This window comes from Brachypodium distachyon, chromosome 4 (genome assembly GCF_000005505.3).
Source record: "Brachypodium distachyon strain Bd21 chromosome 4, Brachypodium_distachyon_v3.0, whole genome shotgun sequence".
In the NCBI taxonomy this organism is placed as follows: Eukaryota; Viridiplantae; Streptophyta; class Magnoliopsida; order Poales; family Poaceae; genus Brachypodium; species Brachypodium distachyon.
In genome coordinates this window covers 15,836,167-15,860,945 of record NC_016134.3, presented here as the reverse complement: position 1 = coordinate 15,860,945, position 24,779 = coordinate 15,836,167, and the positions used below count along the sequence as shown (strand labels likewise).

General features: G+C 42.7%; 2 protein-coding genes across 4 annotated transcripts; both read left to right on the top strand.

Annotated features, from left to right (window-relative positions):
- The first annotated feature begins 552 nt into the window (after positions 1-552).
- LOC100827716 (ETO1-like protein 1) lies at positions 553-6,201 on the top strand. The gene is made up of 5 exons (XM_003577372.4): positions 553-1,622; positions 1,811-3,520; positions 3,805-4,096; positions 4,836-5,145; positions 5,522-6,201. Exons 1-5 carry the CDS (start codon positions 1,489-1,491, stop codon positions 5,740-5,742), a joined length of 2,667 nt encoding a protein of 888 aa, XP_003577420.1. The 5' UTR covers positions 553-1,488; the 3' UTR covers positions 5,743-6,201.
- A 2,294-nt stretch (positions 6,202-8,495) lies between these two features.
- On the top strand, positions 8,496-23,492 carry LOC100827416. 3 transcript variants are annotated; one of them, XM_003577371.4, is made up of 20 exons: positions 8,496-8,871; positions 9,525-9,774; positions 10,679-10,788; positions 10,876-11,010; positions 13,252-13,483; positions 14,897-15,267; positions 15,603-15,676; positions 15,936-16,089; positions 16,947-17,130; positions 17,701-17,926; positions 18,178-18,612; positions 18,939-18,996; positions 19,182-19,269; positions 19,929-20,000; positions 20,643-20,726; positions 20,835-20,978; positions 21,461-21,539; positions 21,807-21,889; positions 22,428-22,482; positions 23,032-23,492. In XM_003577371.4, exons 1-20 carry the CDS (start codon positions 8,562-8,564, stop codon positions 23,089-23,091), a joined length of 3,204 nt encoding a protein of 1,067 aa, XP_003577419.1. In that variant the 5' UTR covers positions 8,496-8,561; the 3' UTR covers positions 23,092-23,492. The 3 variants fall into 3 exon arrangements, with proteins under 3 accessions (XP_003577419.1, XP_010237606.1, XP_010237607.1); XM_010239304.3 differs by having other exon boundaries at positions 10,664-10,788; XM_010239305.3 differs by lacking the exon at positions 8,496-8,871 and having other exon boundaries at positions 9,645-9,774; positions 10,644-10,788.
- Positions 23,493-24,779: the final 1,287 nt, after the last annotated feature.

Below are 24,779 nucleotides of genomic sequence, written 5' to 3'. Positions count from 1 at the left end.
AAAGGGTAGTAAAACACCGGGCGCCGCTAGCTGTAATCAACCACTGGGAATCAATCAATCAATCGGCACGGCCTAAATCTTTGGCAGTACTACGTCGGGCCACCATAAATCACCGTCCCGAAAGAAAAAAATTCCAAACCCAAAACCCAGCCGCCGCACAAGCTCCAATCCAAGAACGCCGGCGCACGCGCGCACAACAGCCGCGGGTCACACGCTGCACCCGTCGTGCTCTCGCCGTTCCCCCGTGTCTCTCGCCGTCGTGTGTCCCCTGCCGATCCGTGCCGCAGAGCAGCTTCCGTTCCGTTTCCATCCATCCCCCTCTTCTGCCGCAAGCGAGAGAGCACTGGCTGCTGGACGCCTGGACCACACGCACGGGCACGGGCGCATCGCAACGCACCCACCACGCTTCGTCTCCCTTCCCGCGGGCGAAGTGAAACAATGGCGTCGCGTCGCGGGCTTGGACCCCACCCAGCCTTTGCACCCCACCACCACCGCCACCAGAGGCGGATCTCGGGTCGGGGCAGAGTATATTTAATCGCCATTAGTTACTAGCTATAGATAGCTCTTTATCTTGCAATTGCAAATTCCCCTCCCCAGTCTCTTCGCCCTGCTTTGCGAGTGTGGAATTGCGCTGGCTGGCGGCTCTCTCTCTCTCTCTCTGTACGCACCGAGCGCCGAGAGAACGAAAGCACGCCCTCTTTTCCTTCTCGCCTCCGCCAAAAAGAGCAGCGAGAGAGAGAGAGAAAGATCACAGGCGGGTCGGGGTCTCTCAGCATAGGATTCCAAGCAATTCCACTCGCCAAGGAGGAGCACTGGAGCAGCCCCCGCCTCCCTGAATCTTGGGAGTCTGTGCGCCCGTGCTCCCTTCCGTCCTGCTCTGCTCCAGGGAAAGCGAAGGCGACCGCATCTCGGGGGATTTCTTCGTCCTCGCGGTGTTGGAGGATTGAGTTCGACTGTGCGAAGGGGAAGGGAGTTGGATTTGGTTCGGCGGTGTGGTTGGGGGTGGGGGAAATTAAAAAGTTGGGGGGAGTGGTTAGTTCTTGGCTTCTTGTACTCGTATAAGCGGGAGGAGCGCATCGTTGGCTCGCTCGTGCCATTAAAGGCGGCGCCTTTGGGTCTCTCTCCTTCCCTTCCTCCCTCCCTCTCTCTGTCTGCAGATTGGTGGTGGCTGCCTACCTGGTGGTTGGGTTTGGTTTCCGGATCCTCGAGGAGCCCCTTCTTTCTCTCCCCCGTTCGATTGGGGCTAGAAAGGCGCCTTCTTTTTCTTGCGCCTTCCTGCGCAATTTCGTGCCGCTCCCGGCGGCTGCCGCAGGTTCTTGTGTTCCAAATCTTGGCGCCGAGGCCGCATCCCTCCCTTTCCTTGGTTTCTTGGAGGATCTGTGGCGGTTCTTGGGAGGGATTTGGGCGCCTGGATGCCAGAGATTTGAGAAATTTGGGAGCAAGAGGAAGAAGAGGGGGGATAGGCCCTGATTCGCTGTGGTATGTGCCATGAGGAAGCTCTTCTTCTCCGAGTTGACCTCCTGCAAGGAGACCAAGCTCCAGTCCGCCACCCACTCATGGCTGCCACTGGAGAAAGGGAAGCTCTGCAAGTTCACTGGGCACTCCAGCTCCTCCTCCTCCATGTAAGCATTCTAGGAATCTCCAATTTCTTGCAAGAAAGCAGTACATGGTGAATTCTGTTGCCTTAGTTAATTAGTTAGTTAGTCTGCTCTTAGTGTTGAGAACATCAAAATTCACCTTTTTTTAATGCTGCTAGTTGGTTTTGGCCTTAAGAGCCAGCTGATTCAGATGTCTTTCCTTTGTGATGCAGAGAATCTCTGATGAAAATGCCGGAGCCGGCGGTTCTTCCACACTTCAAGCCCGCTGACTATGTCGATATTCTGGCTCAGATACATGAGCAGCTGGAGTATTGCGCACCCGATGAGAAGTCTTGTCTGTACCTGCTCCAGTTTCAAGTTTTCCGCGGGCTTGGGGAAGCAAAGCTGTCGCGGAGGAGCCTCCAGGCTGCGTGGGAGAAGGCGAGCACGATACATGAGAAGCTGATATTTGGGGCATGGCTCAAGTACGAGAAGAAAGGAGAGGAGCCGATATCTGACCTTCTTGGCTCATGTGGCAAGTGTTCCCAGGAGTTTAAGCTGCTGGATTTTGTCTCGCAGATCTCTGCTGAGTCACATGGATTAAGCTACGACGATGAGTCTGATGAATTCCAGGGCTCTCCGGTGGTTCATTTCCGGATAAAAGATGACATGATTGCGGGTGATCGGCGAAAGCTTGCAGCGTTGTCAACTCCACTGTATGCGATGCTTAACGGTGGTTTTAGGGAATCACATCTTGAAGTCATCGACATGTCTCGAAATGGCATCTCACCTATTGGTATGCGGGCAATCAGTAAATTCAGCCTCTCAGGAAGACTACCATATTTATCAGCAGAAGCTATTTTGGAAATGCTTGATTTTGCTAACAAATTCTGCTGCAAGGGCCTCAAGGATGCTTGTGAACGAAAGCTTGCTTCTTTTGTTTGTACCAGGCAAGATGCTGTAGACTTCATGGAGTGTGCTATTGAGCTGGGCTGTTCCATCCTCGCTGCATCATGCTTGCAGGTGCTCTTGAATGAACTTCCCGAGTGCTTGAATGATGAGCAAGTGGTTAGGATATTCTCCTCTGCTAATAAGCAGCAGAGATCCACGATGGCTGGCAATGCATCTTTCTCTCTATATTGTCTTCTTAGTGAAGTCTCCATGAGCATCAGTGCAACATCAGATGTCACCATAAGCTTCTTGGAAAAGCTGGTGGAGTCGGCATCAGATTCTAGACAGAAGCAGTTGGCCTTGCATCAACTGGCTTGCATGAGGCTGCTAAGGAAAGATCACACTGAAGCTGAGCGCCTATTCAATGCCGCCTTCAACGCTGGTCATCACTACTCAGTAGTGGGTCTGGCTAGATTGGCCTCTCTTAGGAGTAACAAACATTTTTCTCTCAAGTTGCTTGACTCTGTCATGTCATCTCGTTGGCCTCTTGGGTGGATGTATCAAGAGAGAGCACTGTATCTGGATGGTGATAGCAAGTTGGAAAATCTCAATAAGGCTACTGAGTTGGATCCCACCCTTACATATCCCTATATGTTTCGAGCTGCATCTTTGATGAAAAGGCAAAGTGTTGAAGCTGCACTGATGGAGATTAACCGGATCCTGGGATTCAAGCTGGTTTTGGAGTGCCTAGAGCTAAGGTTCTGTTGTTACCTTGCTCTTGAGGACTACAGAGCCGCCTTATGTGATGTCCAGGCAATCCTCACGCTTGCTCCAGATTATCGTATGATTGGTGGTCGGGTGGCTGCGAAGCAGCTACGTATGCTTGTCATGGAGAACGTAGAGCAATGGACGACTGCTGATTGCTGGATGCAGCTTTATGATCGGTGGTCCTCTGTGGATGATATTGGATCCCTCTCGGTCATATATCAAATGCTGGAGTCAGATGCTGCTAAAGGAGTTCTGTACTTCAGGCAATCTTTGCTACTTCTCAGGTAACTTAATTAATTTATGTTGTTGCACAGAATAATATTTGGAATAATTCAGTTTGATAGTCCATCAATAATTGGCATTGTAGATGCTACATCACATGGTTTGCATGCCTGGCATGTCTTGCACCTACTAGTGTGTTGATGTAGCTGGAATGCCAATGCACCAGATGGATGATCACTGATCAGCATAGTTGCACATGCCTCCTCTGATAACTTACGTAATGATCAGATGTTTTGGCAGTAATACCTTTTCTTAGGACTAATGCAATGTTTCTTGTCTTTTCCAGATTAAATTGTCCCGAGGCTGCAATGCGCAGCTTGCAGCTTGCTCGTGAGCATGCGGCAAGCCAACATGAACGGCTTGTTTACGAAGGATGGATACTGTATGATACTGGCCACTGCGAGGAAGGACTGCAGAAAGCGGAAGCATCCATTGCTATACAGAGATCATTTGAGGCGTTCTTTCTAAAGGCTTATGCTTTGGCTGATTCGAGTCTTGAGCCGTCAACCTCAGCAACAGTTGTATCGCTTCTCGAAGATGCATTACGGTGTCCCTCAGATAGACTTAGGAAGGGCCAGGTAAGAATTTTTTTATATACCTCCTCAGTTCTACTTAGCTAAGCAGACCATGCATGATAAGGAGTTCCTGTCCTGTTTCTGCTATGGACATGTTACCATGTAGATATCCAAGAGATATTATACCAAAAATAGGTAGATAACAAACAAGGATCATGGCAAGTTATGCAGTGGAAGTTTGTTCACTTCTCTTGAACTCTTGCTATTGCTTTTGTAGTATGCATGCATGTGCATTTCTTTATTTGTCAAATTTATAGCTCGCTCTTTATGGTTTAGATCAGGTGTTGCTATACATGCCTATACTGATGTTTGGATGTTAAGATGTCATATTCACTGTTGCATTTAGTAATGGGAATGGTGCACTCACCATTAAATAATGGCTGTCCTGGTGCTCCTAACGTGGCAACTCATTAACTGATCTCTTGAGGTCACTCCAAGAGTGATTTGATTTCCTATCAAGTGACTGGCCTTTTGTCAAGTTAGAACATGCCATACCATCCAGGGGTACTGAGAATTGCCATTTTACCATATGGATGAGTACTGGTTCACCATTTGAGTGACCTGCCTTGTTTTTTTGAGTGACCTGCCTTTGCTGATCACTGCATCAACTTAAGCTACTAAACTGAAAACTGTTTCTTTGTTGCAGCTTGATCCAAGTTCAAATAAAGATTAATATGTAACTTTATAGCCTGAAAAGTTCAGAAATAGTGTCTTACACATATAGTTGTTTCATATCTTATAGGCTCTGAACAATCTTGGGAGTGTTTATGTGGACTGCGGGAAGCTAGACCTGGCAGCTGAATGCTATATCAACGCCCTAAAGATTGGCCACACCAGAGCGCATCAAGGCCTCGCCAGGGTCCATTTCCTTAGGAACAACAGGACCGGTGCATTTGAAGAAATGACCAAGCTGATAGAGAAGGCCAGGAGCAATGCGTCAGCATACGAGAAGAGGTCTGAGTATTGCGACCGGGATCTAACTAAAGCTGATCTTCAGATGGTCACCAAACTTGACCCTCTGCGAGTCTACCCTTACAGATACCGTGCTGCTGGTAAGCGCATCTTCCCGCCTAGCATATTTAGTTTCCGGTGTGACAAAGAGAAGATGTGACATGATTATAAACCACCAAAGGTTGAAACTTTGGATATAAAATTCTGGTGGAAGTAGTTCAATTTTTTAAATACTTGTAGCTCATCTGTGCCCAACTCCCAGAGGGTTTGTGGAACTTTAGAAACCAACTACCCCAAATCCTAACATGAACCGGTAAGAAGTCAATGTTGTTTGCCATATTGGCATATTATATGCTCAACCTGATTAGTAGGTGTAACAACCATATATTTCATTTAGTTCCTGAATTAGCTCATCTGTTTGATTTTCTCATGCCTCCCTTTATGCTGACATGGACTAATGTATGATCTGGTCCTCAGTTCTGATGGACAACCACAAGGAGAAAGATGCCATCTCAGAGCTGACCAAGGCGATCGCCTTCAAGGCGGACCTCAACCTGCTCCACCTGCGCGCGGCCTTCCACGAGCACGTCGGCGACATCTCAGGTGCCCTCCGGGACTGCCGTGCAGCACTCTCCGTGGACCCCAACCACCAGGAGATGCTGGAGCTTCACCACCGGGTGAACAGCCAAGAACCCTGAGCCCACCGTTGTAAATACAGGAGCCCCCATAGCAAACCCCATACCAGTGTATGTTTTGTACCATACACAGCAAGCAGATCAATGTAAGGAGATAGTAGCCAGCCATTTAGGTCCCTTCCCCCCAAAACCACCATTCCTTACGTCCTTAATTAGATATATCCTGGCCCACCATAGGCTGTCTTGTTAGTAAATTATTGTCATTTTGTGATTAAGCCCTTCCTAATTGTACCACCCTCCCTCCATCCATGTGCCCTAGCCCATGTTGCCAACAAGTTTTGACTGTCACATGTGTAAAGGAAATGGAAAAGAAAAAGGAAATGGAGAAGTGCGCCGGGTGTTGCGCAAAAACTGTAAGCCTTTTGCAACTCCCTGATGCTTTACTGATTGCACATTTTGGTTTGCTTGGCTAGTGGTGGCCACTGATTATAAATCAAAGCAATGCCAGTGCCTTATGGGTTAGAAGTGCTCTTTGTTTAATCAGCTGGCATTACCAGCCAGTCAGAGACTGAGAATCTGTCCAGCCAGCGCATGCCGCTGCCATGATTGTAGCACTGAAGGGAGCGAGAATGATGGAAGTGTATTGAACTGTAGATGATGATGGATCTGAAAGTGTACTGGACAGAGGAAATTTCTATGGGATTCCCTTCTGAGTAAAGAGGCATCTGCAGCTTCAGACTTTCAGTAGTACCACCACGCTGGCTGAACATCGGATTCCGATATACTGCTGTACTGGGTACTGATGATTCCTGAGTAACTGCAGGACAGGCTAGTCGACAGAAAATGGACGGTCCGGATGGTCCATGGATGTTGTACAGAGGTGGCTTTATCCGTTGGGTTTGTCACATTCACATGGCTATCTTTGGAATTTGCTACTTACTAGATTAACTTGTAACTGAGCCAAAGACTCGAAGCTGATTAATACCACTTTTGAAAATGGCTAAGCCGACCGAGTGGTTCGTTTGCCTGCACTTGCAAATTAAGACTCCGTTGTCTAGCATCACATCACCTCTCGCCCATGTGTTCTTCCACGGTTGGCCGGCCTAACAATTCCAACGGAGACGACCTCATCACTCATCAGCCCGTATCCATCAAACCATGGCTTCGGTTTCAGAGGGCAGGAACGTGCCAGGCCGGATTAGGTAACCCGATAGGTGCACCCATCCATCCATCCACGCCATGACGCCAGAAAGAAAGGCCGGGGGAGCTTTTTGGCGCTGGAATTTTCAGCGGCAAGCTCTTAGCTTAGCTTCCCGTGAGGCCGTGAGAGCTACGCAGCCACGTAGGTGCGTGTGAGAGGGAAAGGGGAATCTTGATGTGGATGACGATGAGCGTGTGTAATAAGTGGATAAGAGCTTAAGCCGATGATTATTTTTTTCTAGAATATTAAGCCGATGATTATTGAGCTCTTGGTTTTTTGTGTGTGACACAAAAGGGGGTTTTCGACGGTGATGTGCTGACCACTCGCGGGATAGATAGCCGCCACAGGTTCCGTGGTTATGGATTAGCCCTTTTCTAATAGGTTTTGGATCGATTCGTTTGGGTGCTGTGATGATGTGTCGGGGCCCGCTTTTATGGATTAGCCCTTTTCTTCAGGAATCAGCGTTGGTCAGCAAAACGCATGCAGGACTCGCTGGACAGACGGAATTGTCGTAAGCCACAAGCTGCAAGCCAAATTAGTGTGCTGAACTTATTTTATAATTAAATTTAGTACGAAAAAGTACATGCTAAATCGAAGAAAATTGATTAGCCAAAAAAACAGATGCACCAAACTGGATTACGAGGATCCACCGCAATGCCGATTGTAGCTTAAGTCTCCTTAGTTATTTTCATGGCTCTTCAAAATACTTGAGGTTGGTGCTGACGCTTTCTCCTGCAGATGGAAGAGCTCCCATTGCTACTCGGCGAATTCTGCTTATCTGGCGTTTTTCGAAGGCAGGGAGGAGATGGCTGGCTGGGATCTCATATGGGATTCCATTGCCCCATGCAAATGCAAGTTCTTTTTCTGGCTTGCTTGTGCAACCACTGTTGGATTGCTGATAGACTTCAAAACGTCGCTACAAACAAAACACTTTTAGACTCAAAGGTATTTAAACTAAACATCGGAGGCCAAGGTAAGATAGATTATGTGCAATTGAATCATAACTGTACTAACAATTAATGCTAGATATGAATTCGTGGTTCCTTGCCTCTTGACACTTGATTAGCCGTGTTTTTTTTAGAAACACAACACACAAATGTTCACAAACACGCTCGTAAATTCACACTTATGATACACACATACGCACCTACCCCTATGAGCACCTCCTACATAAACACACACAAATGCACCATACCTCTATGAGCAACTTAGGGAGATTGAACCGGTAGATCTCGAGATTAGTGAAGTCATCGTAAACGTCTCGTAATTGATCAGTACGTTACTCCAACTAAAAGAACAATGCCGATTAACCCTGAAATACTGAAATACATCCAAATAAATGCGAGCATCAGTACCAACCACAAGGAATCAAATGTTCGCAAATGAAAACGGTTGAAATGAAAACAGTGGACGATTACTTTCCAAATGCGGTGGCTACGTTTTTTCTTCTTCGTTTTTTTTTTGAGCGAATTTTTTTTCAGGGGCGAAATTTTCTTCTTCGTAGAAGGTGCTGAAACATTTTTTTGATCTAACGAAGCCCAACGGGCCTAAAGGCCAGGCAGTAATGGTAATTGGACATGCTCACGTATTCTGACCACTTTTGGATTTCCGGGGTTGGAGGCCACAACGAGTTCGCGTCAGGCAAGCCCACCATTTCCTCTCCTGCTCCGGCGACTCGCCGATGTCCTTAACCCTCGCTGGCCACCGTATCCTCTTCCTTCTCCTCCTCCTCGTAGAGCTCCTCGCGCCGACTCGGTGCGCGGGGGAGTCGGCGACGTGCCTCGCCGTGTACCGGGAGGGGGGCGCGCCCGCGGTGTACCAGTCGGCGCACTGCCCCCGCTGGAGCCTCCACCCCGGCGGTGAGGAGGATGGGGAACAGAGATCATCATCTTCGACGCCGAGGACCTGCCACGTGGCGGCCCGCCGCGGTCGCCGGCGCTCCCAGGAGGACCGCGCCGTCTGCGCGCTCGGCATCCGCATCCCGTTCATAGGTACTTACAGGAAAACAGAGTAAGACATTTAGGAAATTTGAACTCGGTGATGCTGAGATGGAAAGATGAGTGTTAAAATCAGCGAGCGGGTTATGATAAATGATGTTCAATTGAATCAGAACTTCCAGGATTGTACTGGCAACCTAGTGCTACGTTCATGAACTTTGAGCTAAATTTGAAGAATCAATTCTACTCTAGGTTATACAGCTATAGTGGGTACTGTATGGATTGTACAGTTGTACATGTGCAATGTTAATTGAGATCTCTTTCAGAGAGTAGTAACTGAGAAATCGTAAAATGTTAGTGAGAAGCTGGATATAATGTTGGAAGGATCATGGTTCATGAATGCATTGGAAGTTCATCGTAGAAAGGTATCCCATAGAGTTTATCTGGCCTAAGAACAGAAATTGATGGAATGTCTTTTGCCTGCCATAAAAGGTTGCATGCTGCTGGACTGCTAGTTGCTCCATGTTGGCTGGTGTCTCTTTACACAGCAAGCCTAAGGATCACCGCCTGCTATTATGTGTTCAATCAAACATCTTTTAGAATATTATTTTTTCCGAACTGGTTTGGTTAATCTGATTTATAGCCGATTCTTTAACATGCACCTTTTCATTGTATTTTGGTCATGGCTAACTTACTATAATATACAGAGGGAACGAGGATTAAAGAGGTGGATGTTGGAGTGATGGCAATATTTGATGGTCACAATGGATCTGAGGCTAGTGAGATGGCTTCTAAGCTCTTGCTGGAGTACTTTTTGCTCCATGTATATTTTCTTCTTGATGGTATATATTCCATCATGTTCAAAAAATCTACTGGAAAGCTGACATATAAGGAAGTTACGATACTTAATAACATCCTTAACATGTACAAAGAGGATCAATCCATTCACAGGGAGAGGTATGTCTTCTTTTAAGCTTTGTTTAACAAACATAATACTGTGAATATGACATTATTTCTTCTGTTTCTGAGTGTTGTATGTGAAATAGCATGTACTATTGTACTTCACTCTCCCTGCAAAAAAGAAAAAAAAAACTAATTGTACTTTACTCTTGCAGCATAATACATCTATATTGTATTTCCAGTATTGCGGTATTGGCTCTCTTGGTTATGAATGCTTTGGATGGCAATAGCTAAAATATATTTTGCTCTTGCCATATGTATTAGCCTGAATAATGCCTGAAAGGAATATTGTTAGTAGATGCCTAGGACTGCCAGTGCCATGTACCTTCCTGTCTTTCCATGTCACAACATTGTCCTGCTTCTGCTAGTACAGTGGTCTGATGTTGATGCTTGGATAAGTAAAAATACTGTTTAGCAATATGCTGATCAGCTGACGCAGTCCAATTGTGAATGATTCATTGTACAACTAGGTTCAATGGTGACTTCTAATGCAGACTTTGGTCTCCTGATGGTGTCTTATTGGTCACGTCATCCTTTTGGCACTTATTTTAACATTGTCGTGGTAGCAAGAAGAGATTGTTATTGACTGTTTACATGTTAGTTATATACTTGGCAGATAACTCTAGTCTGGACTCTAATCCTATTACGATGTTCTCTCTAGATTCGGTCCGTCATGGAACAAAAAGATTAACAACATGTTGCTATAATCCATGTCTAATCTAATTCTGTCTATGTTTACAGTATGGAGTTTTATGTCCTGTTAACAGTACATTAATAATGATTTCTATTTTTTCTTGATCTCAAAAGCTATGAAATGATTAACAGCAACACATGCCATTTTCAAAGGATGCAAACCATGTTTTCAGGTAAATAAAAATGTTCACAGTACTGAAAAATGCAGGTCCTGTTGGACATCTCCCGCTATTCTAGATCGATCATTTCACATGGAAATTCTGAAGGAATCATTATTAAGGGCAGTTCATGATATTGATTTAACATTCTCCAAGGAAGGTCTTATTTTCATTTGCAAAATTAAATTGCATCCCACGTGTTCGCAATGATTGAAAAGGATAGTTTTTGTATTTATAATGCAGGAAGCTTTACGGAAAAATTTCGAGTCCGGTTCGACGGCAACTGTGGTCTTGATAGCCGATGGACAAATCATAGCTGCTAATGTGGGAGATTCAAAAGCTTTTTTGTGCTCAGAAAGTCATGCCCATAACCGTCAAAAGAGTTGGTCTTCTCTCTTTTGTATTTAAATAACTAATGAAAATTGGATTATTTTTGAACTGGATTTAGGACAATTGGATGTTGTTTATTCTAGATGTTTAAGCACTGGTACTTCTGTCCCATCAGCTACTTTCTTACTTTTGCTTGCAACTGTTTTCTTGCATTCCCTTTTCTCTCTCCCATATTCTTTCAATCACATACAGGCCCCCTTCTTTTGGCTTCTAGACCAGCTTATAGGTTCCAGGCAGCTGAAGCCCAAAAGAAGGGAAAATTCCCAACAGCTGCTACAAGAAGCCCATCCCAACTCACGTGTAAAATGTGCTTCTCGGAGAAACTGGTCTGGACCAGTTTCTCGGGCTTCTCCGCACTACAGTTTTGGACTTGCCCTCACGGCGAACCGTATTTACATCCAAAATGCCACCGCCAAGTTCCCCGTTGCGAACCGTTACTCCCAGACCCGAGCGACCCCCTCCCTCGCCAAGGGAATTCCCCATCGTCTTCTCTCCCGCAGCCGCCGCCCCGCCTCCTCCTCTCAGGTGGCCGCCACGCATCCTCCGCCACCCCCATCATGGTTCCGGATCCGCCGCCGCCGCCCCACCTCCCCCAGATCTGCCGCCGCCCCACCTCCCCTCTCCGGTGGCCGCCGCCCTCCCCATCTCCTCCCTCCGCACCTTCCTCCTCGTCTCCTCCCGGACGCGCCGCCCTCCCCGTCTCCTCCCGGACGCGCCGCCCCGGCCCCGAGACCCCGACCTGCTCAGCTGCTCCCGACCTCGTCCCCTTCGCTGCTCTCCCTAGGGTTGGGGAGCTCGTCGCTGCCATCCACCAGACGCGCCTCTGGCTCTCACCGCCCCGGACGCGCCAACCTGCTCCCTCCACGCCAAACTCCGCCATGTCGACCTCCTCTACCGTTGGCACCGCCCGGGCTCGTCGTTGCTGCCATTAAATAATTTTGATTGTTATTGTTTCTGATCTGATTGGCACAATTTCTGATTGTTCTTTCGTCAATATAATTGTTGTTTGGTTAGCCCTAAGAAACTAATGTTGATGTTGATTTGGTTGGATGGAAGCATTTTGGTACCTACTTTCAACCTGAATTTGTTGATGTTGATTTTGGTTGGATGGAAGCATTTTGGTAGCAGCTTGGTGATGGATGAACACATTGATGGTCTATTTCTCATTAATTTCAAAGATGGTTGGACATTTGTTAGACAATTATTTCTGACCTAAGTAAAAGGATGAATGAGTAGAACACTTGTGTTCTGGTTATCAGTTAAACATAGCACAAATGACTTGGGCAATATGGACTTTTCATATTTAGAGCAAGTTATGAACTGAAATTCCAGAAGCCAAAAAGAAGGGAATGTAAACAGCTTGTAGGGCTTCTCTTGGCAGCAGCTTGTGTGAGAAATTCAGCTGAAGCCGGCTTCCAGAGAAGCTCAAGCCGAAAAGAAGGGGGCCACACACTGTGGATGTACATAGTATACAACTATACATACTATAGTTAGCTGTGCTGAAAATATCAAGTCATACTCATACCTACTAATGTTATTCTTTCCTCCTTGGCATTCATGTCTGTATGAGCAATGTGTATACTTCATAATGTACGTGAGATATGATTAGCAGTTTAGCACTGTCTGGTGATCCACATTTCCTCAGTATGTGATATCATTGGCAATGCGTGAGAGAATATGTGAACAGTGTCTTTGGTGTAAATCAAAAACCAAAATCACCATAAGCTGGCAGAAGCACGTGTGACGAGAAATGTTGAAAATAAATACTGTTTTGCATATAGCTATGCTTGACCACATGTACAGATCGGTAAGTTTTGAAAAATCGGTACGTTGCATTGTTCATGTGACATCAACATCCCTTGTCAGCATGACCTTCATATTAGTACAAACTTCTCTCTAATAGTGCATCCTTTGGTGCTTGGGGGCTTTCCCTCATCATTTTATGTTACTACCTGAATGCACATTAAGAGTCTTATGACATTTCCTGGCTGGCCTGGTTCAGCAACTAGTTTACTCAAACATGATGGTAATATTTATTCATGTATGAATTGGAGTCATGAAAGAACTGTTGTAAACAATTTATTCACTTCTAGTTGAACCAGAAATGCTCCCAAGATCATACTTTTGCAACTTCACACAACTAAGGCCTTAGGCTTTTAGATGCCGCATCATGATCTGCTTTTATATCTTGTGCTGTGGAGAAACAGTAATCAGAAAGCTTCTATTATGTCAGGGAAACGGAGAAGAAAGAGAAACTCAAGCAACCATGACGACTTTGCTTTGGTAAATTATGATGGACCTCTTTATAACGTAAAGGAGTTGACCAAGGACCATCATCCGGATAGAGAAGACGAGAGAAGCCGTGTAGAAGCTGCTGGTGGTACTGTTCTTGAGTGGGCTGGTGTATACCGTGTTAATGGTGAGCTAGCATTATCGCGAGCTATCGGTGATGTGCCTTTCAAACGGTTAGTATGCAATCCATTGAGTTCGTCCTCTCTCTCTTACCTATCATTTTCCCAAGGTTTTCAATGTATTGCAATTTGTATCTTCAAGGACAGAAAAGTTACATTTAGCCCTAGTACTTTTCAGCAAAGAGTAAATTTCACTGTGATGAATGTGGATGACAGTGAGAAGTGTTGTCCAAATGCCAAATGGCTACCATTTTGTTAGTTCGCAATATTGTTCAGAATTCAGGAACCTGATAAATAAGCATTCATTAAGCATTGATCCTAGCAAGGAAGTGAGGAACTGGGTCTTAAAAAAACAAGGAACTGTCCAACACACCGGGTTCTCAATAACTGCAGATACGAAATCTTGTGCTCATAAATAGATGAATTGCTAAACAACTGCTGTTACTACTTAGTACCTGGTACTTTGTATCGATACCAGCAGTAATCAGAGAATTCACAGGAATATGATACATCAAAACTGATCAAGGATGCCAATCATCTCCAATCTACCAGTCCAAGAAGAAGTGCAACTACTTCCCATGATACCATCCTCATAGTTTCATCTGGTTCCCCAGCTGGCCAGCTCCTTACCCTGGTACCCATTCTGCTCCTGACTTGCTTGCTGCAGCCGCTTCCACCATTTCACCTTTTTACTCATCCTTCCAAGCCCCTGCTAAGGATGTACCCATTGGCTCCAGGCTATTGGTGCCATGAAGACGTCTCTGGACCATGCCCCTTAGATGTGATGATGTGTCACCCACATCTTGGCCTTGCTGCTAGTCTGCACTGCACCTGGATCACAGCAAGGTTGGTGGCTACTGACTAGTGCATGGTGAAGTTGTGGTGCGTGTAGGGCCACTTGATGCAGAGATGTCAACAGGAAGATATCAGGGTTCGGAGGAGATATGGTAGTGATTAGGGCCTAGTAGATAGTCATGCCATTTAGGTTATGGACTGGGAAGGAGAGTGGATAGCAGCAACTACCGTCAGAGAAGTGGGGAACATGTTGAATGGGGCACTCTATGTTACAAGAATACAAGAGAGATGCAGGGATGACTCACCTGTCCCATAGGATTTGCAGGGACAGACCAACAGGAGAGAGAAGGGAGTTGAAATTTCTGTATAAGAGAAGAGATCTTCTAGATTCCAAAGGCAACCCGGGATGTAAATGATGAGAAGACCAATCCAGTGAGATGATCATTTGCAGATTAACCATTAAATATTGGGATGTCCAAAATATCTCGCCATAAAACTAAATGATATGTCGCTATTTGTACACATTCCATGCTATGGTGGAAGTTCTAGACTACCATAAGAATTTATGTTTGTGCCATTTACATGTGATATTCTGATGTACAAAACTCTCTCTGTTCCTTGATATAGTAGTTTTGGGACATGCTGAGTTGTTTTGGCTCATTGTTCTTGTAGGTATGGTGTGATATCGACACCTGAACTGACAGGGTGGCAGCTTCTGTCAGCAAATGATAGCTTTCTTATTGCTTCATCTGATGGTGTCTTTGAGAAAATGACCATGCAAGATGTTTGCGATATGATGTTGCATGCAAAACTTGGTGTTAACCAGGGTTTCGAAACCTCTGTTGTCGCACAACAGAATTTGGCAGATTACATAGTTCATCTTGCTTTGCAGAAAGGAACAACAGACAATGTAGCAACTGTGGTTGTTCCATTGGTATCTGCTAGTAGCTCTGTGGCTACAATAGAAAATGAGCTCCATCTTGAAGAAAATTCCAGGAAATCTGTTTTGCCTTTACACACCATTCCATACCAACATAATTCTGGTAGGAGCAGTGTCCAATTTCTTATATATTTGACATTCTAAATAGCCATACCAAATCCCACAGGAGGGCAAATGACACTCCCTATGCCATCATTTGTCCCCTTGTTCGCTGCCCAGTTGCTACATTTTATTCCATTCAAATGATTGTTTGTTATATAAGTATTAGAGAACTGGATTTGTCTTGTGAAACTCAAATTCTAATTTAGTTCATATCTATTAATCTTTAGCATCGAACGTTGTTGCATGACTTACTACAAAAGTTTAATTTAAGTTGTCCTGTGAAGTTTTTCTCAGTCCTTTGTAAGTTTTGTTGACATGTATTTCCATCTATCGTAGATGATCGAGTTAGTTCAGCTGTTATGGACATGGAATATTTCAAGCACTCATCGACAAAGTTTCAGAGATTCTTGGTATGGGAGGACATTTTTATGTCACTGTTTGTTCCTTTAAGTTTACGAATTAAAACAAAGGGGTCTTACAGTCTGTGTTCTGTGTGATGGAAAACATGTTTCACTTAGCTTGTTAACGTTCTGCATGAGCTTGAAGTATTGAACGAGAAATCTCTTTCTTCATTCTTTCTGTCCTTTATTAAGCTACATGTTCAATGTTTGCTGGAGTTTATTGGAGATGTTTGATGATATAATATTTGTCTGCTTGGCCCGAAATTAGGTTGACGCAAAACTTAATTCACTGGGTTGTTTCTACTTATCTGAGAGTCTTGATGAAGATATGGACTATATATTCAGAGTACCAGAGTCCTATCAGCATGGAGGAGTCCGTGATTTCAATCACATTCCAACTGAAAATGTGTTATATTCTGATGGTGAGCTTTATGTTTTAGGGTGCTCACTTGTGGGGTCCTTTTCAGTAACAAATTCCTTTCTTCTCCTTTTCTTTGGAAGGTTTAGCTTGTTGGAGGGTGTCATCTTGTTTCGGTGGCTTGCCGTCCAATCGTGCCGTCGTAGTAATCTTCTTTTTAGGACTGATACAAATTGATTTGCCTCTGTTTGAGGGATGATTTTAGAGTTTGGGTACCTGAGAGACATGTGGACTTTTAAATGGATCTATGCCACTCTCTATTCCACCGGTTATAGATATGCCATTACAAAAACTTGACTTGGAGAAATGCCAACTTTCTTATACCTCTATCAATGCCATTCTGTCCACTTAAGACCAATAAGTGTTCATAAAATACATGTATTTCAGAAGTATTTACCATAATACCCCTATTTACAACGTTCAGCAGTACGTTCGAGTCTTCCAGGCGCCATAAAGGTTAAAAAAAATTCAAATTTGGCCCAAAATTCAATCTTCTCAGAAAATCTATAAAAATTACAAAATAAAAAACAGTAATATGAGTCCACCGTTGGGGACGGGATATGAGGAGCGCGTGGGGAATAAAAGGAATATAACTGTTTGACTTGGGATGGGAAAAAACTGTTCGTATAGAGCTATGTTTATACGTATTTAGACAGTATACGTGCTGGTATTGGACAAAATGGCATGCATAGAGGTATAAAAAAGTTAAGAGTGGCATTTTTCCAAGTCAACTTTTTGTAATGGCATATCTCCAACCGGTGGAAATTATAATGGCATAGATCCAATTAACCCTTTAATGTAATGCGTTTATGCGTGTTAATGTTCTCTATCTTGCTCATGCCCTCAGTACATTTGGTACAGGATATCTTGAAAAATACAAGGACAGAAACTTTTGCTGGTACCTTGGCCATCAAGATGATGAGCTGGGACGGTGTAATAGTCCTGAAGGTTTTGCAAATTATTTTGGTTTGCTTGATTCTGTTTCACACAATGGAAGCAATTTGAACAGTTCACATTCATTTGGCTACAACATAGCTGATATCAGGTACCATTTCCATTAATTGAGCAACTTCCTTAGCACCTTTTCATCATATCCAGCAGCATGTACATGTGTCTGAAGTTGAGATTCTTTGGTGCAATTACTTTTTAATCATCAGTCTTCATATGAGCTTACAGTGTTACTAATATCTCACTGATTGGTTCTGTCCCATCCAAAATTTTGACAAGAAAGACCTATTATCTTGCTGTGTTCTAGTTTCATGTTTTTGGTGATAACAAATGCAATATGTTCGCTATTATCCAAATGCAATATATTATCCAGATTGCTTTATTTTTCTGATTATGTTTCATCCATGAATGCATCATCAAGTGAAATGAAGAATCAGCACAACCTAAATGGAAGATTTTACTTGCTATAGTGACTTCTTATGGCAAGATTTATTGGTTAAGTGAGGTGTTGAAACCTAGTTTGAGTAGAGCTGCTGGAGATTCATTTTCCCTTTGAAACCATTTTCCTTAAAATATGCATGGTTTCTCTACATCAAGTAACATGTATTATGTCACTCTTTCTTATATCCCATAAATGCAAGTTTTTCTTTTGTTTAATGACACTCAGATACAAGCTGAAGAAGAGATTTGATCGCGGTTCATATGGTGAAGTCTGGTTGGCGTTTCGTTGGAATTGCTCTGATGATATAGATGCACATAAAAATCCTTCCCACTTTAGCACTATACTAACACCAGACTCATATAATTGCACAAGTTCGAATACAACATCATCTTATGAAGATAATGTCTCAGACATAATAGATGGTGATTTATTCATATTGAAGCGCATAATGGTAAGCCAAATATTTTCTACCAATGAACTACCTGCCACTCCATGTATTCCCATTATCTGGTATTAGAGGTAAAGTGCTTGATTCTGCCAGATGTATTTGGATTCACATTGCGGTAATTGCTAGGAGCCAACTAATCTGCTGAATGGTTGATGTTCATGCATATATTAGTTTTCACTAAAATAAGCAACCTAGATGCTAGAAAAACCTTACTGTCCCATCTTTGTCTTGACTCTGGAAATTGGGAACTGCAGGTGGAGAGAGGAAATGCTGCTTACTTGAGTGGATTGCGAGAGAAATATTTTGGAGAATTATTTTCAAATGCTTCAAAGACTCTTGAAGAATTGTCAAGGATGGAATCATCATCTACAGCATTTCCAGTGGACATGCAATTCGTTCAGTATACCTTTCCAGAACAGAACATGTCAGCTATTGAAGAATCACTGAAGCATGTGGCTAGGTTTATAGAATCTTTTGAATCAGAATCGAAGGAAATCTGGCTTGTGTACCGCAATGAAGGCCGCTCATTATCGAAACTGATATATGCAGCCGAAGAAACAAAGTTAGTTACTGGTGATGATAATGAGAGGGTCAGACATATTCAAGTTCTGCAACCATCAAAGTGGTGGTATTGGTTAAGGACAACTAAAGCTGGACAAAAGCAAATGCAAAACCTCTTGTGGCAGCTGGTATGCTTATGCTAATCATTATGGCCTTCCTTAGATGCTTCTCACATACTCCCTCCGATCCATATTAATTGTCGAAATATTACATGTATCTAGACGCCTTTTAGGCATAGATACATCCATATTTGGGCAATTTGAGACAATTAATATGGATCGGAGGGAGTAGTTTATTATGTAATTGGTCATTGTTAATTTAAATTGAAAGGGAACAAACATTCTCACAGTCTCCTATTGTATTTCTTTACCTCTTGTTAAATTTAAAATTTAAAACAAGAAATATTTGTGATTTGACAGTAATATTCTTGTTCCTTTTCTTGCTTCTTTTTCAGCTGATGGGTCTGAAGGCTTGTCATGATCGTAATATCACTCACAGGGATATTAAACCTGGTACAAATTCCATTGACTTCTATTCTCTTGTTCTTTTACCATATAGTACTAACTGAGCCGCACCTGTTTTTCAGTTAAAAAACTGAACTGCACCTAGTCTGCATCTCCCCGTAATTTTTTTCCATTGAGATATTCTATCAATCGTTGTGTTATCTGTTAACATGATTTGGTTTATGCCTTGAAAGAGAACATGATCATCTGCTTTGAGGATTTGGAGACTGCAAAGTGTTTAAGAGAAATTCCATCCGAAGCAAAGGAAAACAAGCTTAATATGTAAGAACTAAGATGTTAATTTATGCGATGCACCTTTTTAGACAGATCTTACCTTTTACTTGGATATTTCGTATTTCTTAATACTTGGATGACAAAACTGAAAAATCTACCAACATTTGGATTTTGGATAACTGACCTCAGTGGTAGAGGCATGTATGCACATCCTACAGCATTTTTCCCGAGCACCCTACTTTTTGCAAAAAAGTAACAAGGTGTCAAAGTTTCTAACAGTAGTACTCCCTCTAAAGTTGTACTAAATCCAAGACACTTATTATGGATCGGAGGGAGTAATATTTTAAAGAAATTTACCTCATATGTACTTTCATCTAGCTCCACATGCTCTATTTCAAATACTTTGGCCAAGTATTCTCAAATAAAGACCAATTAGAAATTGCTATGTTTGTAATTTTTGTTTCTCGTTAGAAAATAAGTCACTAGGACCCAACATAGAGAAAGGACAGTTAGATGACATGTATCATCAACATGGCTGAACACACTTGAGGTGGTGTGCTCTTGCTAGGTGAAATGCAATTATAACTTGAGATATTAGTAGTTTAGTATTCAAACTGCAACACAGTCAACTGTCATGTTTGCACATATAAAAATGTTCGAATGTTTTTGCATTCTTCTGGAACTACTTATTGACTTCTTGAACGCAGGCGCCTTATTGACTTTGGCAGTGCCATTGATGATTTTACTTTGAAGCATCTTTATGGTTCAGGGCCTACTCGGTGAGTGATCATTTTCCTTAGTTTACTCCCTTTAGCATTTGATTAGAGCATACATCTGTTGTGAGGTTTTTTGACTTTAATCACTGAATGTATGACCTATTTTTTATTTTCTAGATGTTGAACGTTATCATCACATTCTATAATTTAGATGCTCTGTGATGCTTCTCCAGTTTATCTCCTAGAAGATTAGTTTGTAACTCAACCTTATTGTTTCCATGGTCATCGTACTTTAAGTCTTAAAAATGTAGCCTTTATCATTGAGTTGGCTTGTAGTTCTTCAAGACCCTACTATAATCCAGTTTGGACATATATCTTAATAGTCCGTTTAATGAACCAAGTAGAGATAAATTTTTCAAAGTGCTACTGCAGGCTGGATTCAAAATTGAAGCATACAGTGTAGGTTATGCATGATTTTTGAATTTCTTATCAAGTTTGTGATTCCGTGCTTGATCAAAGATTTGAACCCAGGCCAAGCGATTTGGACAATATTTGGCTATCAACTGGATAGCAAATTTTGGCAGTTTGTAGAAGGCTATTCTCTACAGTATCCAACATGCTTGTTCTTAAACAAGATGTTTGCCACATGATCCTACTTTCTGTTGTTTCAGTCCATTCTAATCCTATGCATAAACTCAATTTTAGGTCTGAGCAGACTTTTGAGTACACTCCTCCAGAGGCACTCCTTAATTCAAGTTGGTTTCAGGGATCAAAAACTGCACGACTGAAGTATGTCTCTGTCTTCCTTACTTCTGCAAATGCTTCCTTGTGTCAGCATGCTCAGCAAACAGCTACAACACTGGAATTTTTTTGAGATTCTCAATTTGTTGTTTACAGGTATGATATCTGGAGTGTTGGTGTTGTCATGCTGGAGTTGATTGTAGGTTCACCACATGTTTTCCAGATAAGTGACCGTGCACGTGTTCTAATGGATCAGCGCCTCGAAGGGTGGAGTGAGCAAACGAAGGAGCTTGCATATAAGTGAGACATTGTTTTGATTTTTCCTCATGAATTATGAAGCACCTTTTCTATTTATGGAAATTTTGTGCCATGTCTAAGTCACAAAGATCATATAAAATAGATGGAAATCCATATATCCAAAAAAAAATACCACCAATCTTCTGATCTTTAATGCCGTAAGCTGAAGTGCGTGATTAACAGTATAATTCATTCATTTTTAAAGAAATTTTTATCTGTCACACTGAAAACTACAAAAATTTTGGTTTTCAAACTACATATAGAAACTAGTATCTTAGCAAAACAATAATTCTTTATATTGATGTCTCACAGTTGCATAATCCAAATTTTCTCTTTTGGGGTTGTTCCAAAACATTACTGTCAATTTGCTTGATTTTAAATTATTAATTATGGTGTTTCCACATTTGCTGTGCAGCATGAGAAGGTATATTCTTCAAGAGTAAATTGTTTGACATAGCATTTCTTCTGCCTTGCTCTGATGTTAGGTTGAGGTCTTACATGGAACTGTGCATTTTAGTCCCAGGGATTTCCTCGCAACATCAGGGCAGCGGTAACTCAGAACGGGTCAGTATAAGAACTCCATTTCTGTTGATTAACTTGCAATGATCCTATCCAAGTATGTGTTTCTCTTCAAAAAATGTGTGATAAATGGATGTTTCCTTTCATTACACACAGTTGCATTTCTTGGCAGGAAAAATGAACTGAAAGAAATGTGTAGATGTGAATATATATCCATCATTCCTTGCATCGATCTATTCTTTCATATTAGCTTGTTACTACAGTTTAAGATTCTAAACGAACTGATCTATTCCGTTCATTTTCTTGTCTAAGGGTCACGCGGGGTTGGCTTCTTGGAAATGCTCTGAAGAATCATTTGCCCATCAAGTGAAAATCAGAGATCCTCTTAAAATGGGGTCTGCATTTCTTTTCTTATCCTCATTTTATGTACTCCCAGACTATTTATAAAAAGGTCTACTTGTTAACCTTGAACTCTGGCAAAAGTTCACTTTGAAACACTTCACGTTTTGCTCTCAAGGTGTTTCACACGTGGTTTTGGACGTGGATGCGACCTCACCGTCATGTCATTTCCATGTCATCAAAATTCATATGTTCTATGCTTATACAATATTTTCTTCCTTCCTAGTAATTTTTTTTGTGTATGTTTTTTAATCCACTGTGTCGTTTGTTTTAGAAATTTTGTTTTGTAATGTTTCTTTGTTTACATAAGTAATAGGCTAGTGACATGGAGGACAGGCATGACATCCATGTCACCCAAAACCACTTGTCAAACCACCCAAAGGGTGAAACTGGGACTATTTCAAAAGTTCGGGTCTTCAATTCACAGTTCAGGGTTGACAAGTGAACTTTTTCTAGATTTTAGGATTGAAAAGTAGCTTTTGTCTTGTTTAGATCATAACATCTAATAGTGCCACCATTGCTAATGCTCTGCAGTTTTCCTAATTTGTGGGCATTGCGACTAGCACGTCAGCTACTAGTGTGGCATCAGGTAAGTGTCTTAAAACCATGTCAGCAAAAAAGAGGCACTCCTGTACCCTTTATTTTCTATATATTATAAACATGTGCCTGGAATAGTAGCTGCACAATGTTAAAAACGTAACTGTTATGAAATACCTGTCAGGAAAATTATACTTATGCATGTCAAAAGCCTCACTGGGGGCAGCAGTATTCTGTCATCTGCAATTTTGTTTTCCTTTCTCTGGTCCTGATATGATATGTTTTTACTGTAGTCTCATGCCACCACTGAGTTGCTCCCAGTAGGATGAAAATTCAAATATTTACCCCAGAAAACAGTGGGCATTACCTCTTTTGGTTGTTTTCATGTTATGCAATTGTTCGTGATTAGGTGCTGTCAGAGTGCATGCTATTGAACTTGCAAAGAACTGTTAAACCATAGTTTGGCTTATATGTGTCTTGTAATTTAGTTTACTGATTGTTTTGTTCTTCTTGATTCGGTCCTACTTTCCATTTTATCATTTCTTCAGTTCTGTTGATTCGGTTTCATTCACACCTGCCACCATTTACATGTGTCTTGCAGGAAGACCGCCTAACCGTTGACGAAGCACTGAATCATCCTTACTTTCAAGAGCCACCGTAACTGATACATGATAATGAGATCTAACTGACCAGAGGGTCTTTAACAGGCCTTTCAAGTTTAACCGACATCCATGCGTTGAGTTTGGTCAACTGATCTGTGAATGATTTGTAAACATGCATCAGATGTTGTAAATATTGCTGGAAAAATTACATAGTGCAACATAGGTAGCGATAGATTGATTAAAGATAGAAGATAGAGAAACTGTTGTATAGGTTGATAGGTAGATCCAAATCGAAGCTAATGAAGGTGTATTTGAGGATTTTTACCTTTTCAGCTGTGCTGGAAGAATTGTGTGCTTAGGACATTTTGGTTCCTTGGCACAAGCTTCAGCAATGCTAAGGAATCTTGCCATCACAACAAGTAATTGGTTTGTCCTTGAAAAGCAATGGTTTGCAAGAGGATGTCATACGTACCCGGGTTTTGAAAGTATGCTTCCCAAGCATGTCCTCGCCTTGCCAGGCAAGAAGATTATAACTGAGAATGTGATATCCGCCCCTGCATCTCTTGCATCCTGACGACAGTCACGCGAAGCCCTATCCGTAACCCCAAAGGCGATGGTGATGGCCGAATTGGCAGAGGCGCAGAGCTCCAGAGGAAAATCGAAATAAGGCGATGGTGATAGTTCATCGGGACTCGGGAGCTAGGGCACCATGGACAAGGAGGCCAGGCGTCCAAGCGGCACGCCGGACGTGAAAAAGAGCACCACTTTCCGATCAAGCAAATCAGCCATCGGAGGTGTGCTGAACAAGTAGCAAACCAAAAATAATTCAGGGTATGTTTGGTTTTAGCAGTAGATTCAACCGCGTCGGCGCCCTCCGCATTGCTGGTGACCGCGCAGGCGCAGTAGATACAACTCCTCTCAAGGCCGACGAACTGCACAGCTTTTTCCCGCGAATCCCTGTTTTTCCCAGGTTCAGCTCTCTCCAGAATCCAAACTCTTGTACAGGAGTGCTACCACACTCTTCGTTCCTCTAGTTCGGCAAATCCGTTAAAGTTGGGTTTGCATAACCTCCAATGACATCGCATACATTCTTCGTTGCATGACATTGCAACATACCAGACGGAAACGTGCGCTTCGCCGCGCCGTCAACACTTCTACATAACTGGATTCATAGTGATTTCTCAGGTTTTGCTTAGTGTATGCATAGTATAAACTGCAACTTCACGTGTGTTGCAGCACTGCTGATCACATCTTTTTTGCATTGCCCGCCTTGTTACCATCATATCTATACATAATTTTCCGTAACTTTTCGAGAACTTTTCGAGAATTTTTTGGCGTTAAATACACATGTCCATGGAACTTCCACCACTGTGTTTCATTATCCTGCACTTCGAATCTTTTCGTCTTCTTCTCATTTGTGGCAGTTCTATCACATCGCAGCCAAAAATAATATGCTTTGCCTCGTTCTCAGGCATGCATATGTTATTCCCAGGTTTGAAAAGGTAGAGTCAAGACGTTAAAAGTGTGGAAAGCAAGTACTCCTCTAGCTAAACAAACTTTTTTCTTTCGCAAAGGAGCTAAATAAACTGAGCAGCAAGAAGCTTGATGACATTTATGCATGATTGACAAAAAACAGAAACACAAACAATATATTTGGTAATTACATGGTCATCTTCATGGCCGCAAATTAAATACAAAAATAAAGTTCCACGCACAAAATCTCTAAACATTGGCACTCTAGATATGG

What these genes read in the sequence shown, in the direction of transcription:
- LOC100827416 (XM_010239304.3), top strand. Translation starts at nt 8,562, where the DNA reads ATGTCCTTAACCCTCGCTGGCCACCGTATCCTCTTCCTTCTCCTCCTC. An exon ending in TCCATACCAACATAATTCTG is followed by an intron (nt 15,268 to 15,602) that starts GTAGGAGCAGTG and finishes CATCTATCGTAG; the next exon opens with ATGATCGAGTTAGTTCAGCT. An exon ending in AAATGTGTTATATTCTGATG is followed by an intron (nt 16,090 to 16,946) that starts GTGAGCTTTATG and finishes CATTTGGTACAG; the next exon opens with GATATCTTGAAAAATACAAG.
- LOC100827716 (XM_003577372.4), top strand. Translation starts at nt 1,489, where the DNA reads ATGAGGAAGCTCTTCTTCTCCGAGTTGACCTCCTGCAAGGAGACCAAG. An exon ending in ATAGACTTAGGAAGGGCCAG is followed by an intron (nt 4,097 to 4,835) that starts GTAAGAATTTTT and finishes CATATCTTATAG; the next exon opens with GCTCTGAACAATCTTGGGAG. An exon ending in TTACAGATACCGTGCTGCTG is followed by an intron (nt 5,146 to 5,521) that starts GTAAGCGCATCT and finishes TCTGGTCCTCAG; the next exon opens with TTCTGATGGACAACCACAAG.